The 212-nt window shown below is 56.6% G+C and overlaps 1 protein-coding gene across 1 annotated transcript in view; it reads left to right on the forward strand.

Annotated features, from left to right (window-relative positions):
- The window catches only part of LOC119581807 (AMP deaminase 2-like), a gene marked incomplete in the record, with an annotated part of 169,661 nt that overhangs the window by 26,964 nt on the left and 142,485 nt on the right, over window positions 1-212 (forward strand). Inside the window, 1 exon segment of the mRNA XM_037929940.1 lies at window positions 3-141. Within this exon segment, the coding sequence (XP_037785868.1) occupies window positions 3-141 (139 nt within the window).

Raw genomic sequence — 212 nt, forward strand, 5'->3', positions numbered from 1 at the left:
AGAGTGGCCGAACGAACGTCCCGCTACGAGCCTTCCGAAACGGCGCTGGACGAACACGAAGACCCGGAGTTCGAGGTGGATGAGGCGGATTACGTTCCTTACTACCAGAGAGTCTTCATCTCGGGCGAAGAGACCAGCTCTGTAAGTACACGACTCTTTCCTGACTGGCCCGGCGCCTAGCGGCTGCTACACACCTATCGGAATGAATCTTA

The sequence above is a fragment of the Penaeus monodon genome, chromosome 15 (assembly GCF_015228065.2).
Source record: "Penaeus monodon isolate SGIC_2016 chromosome 15, NSTDA_Pmon_1, whole genome shotgun sequence".
Taxonomy (NCBI): Eukaryota; Metazoa; Arthropoda; class Malacostraca; order Decapoda; family Penaeidae; genus Penaeus; species Penaeus monodon.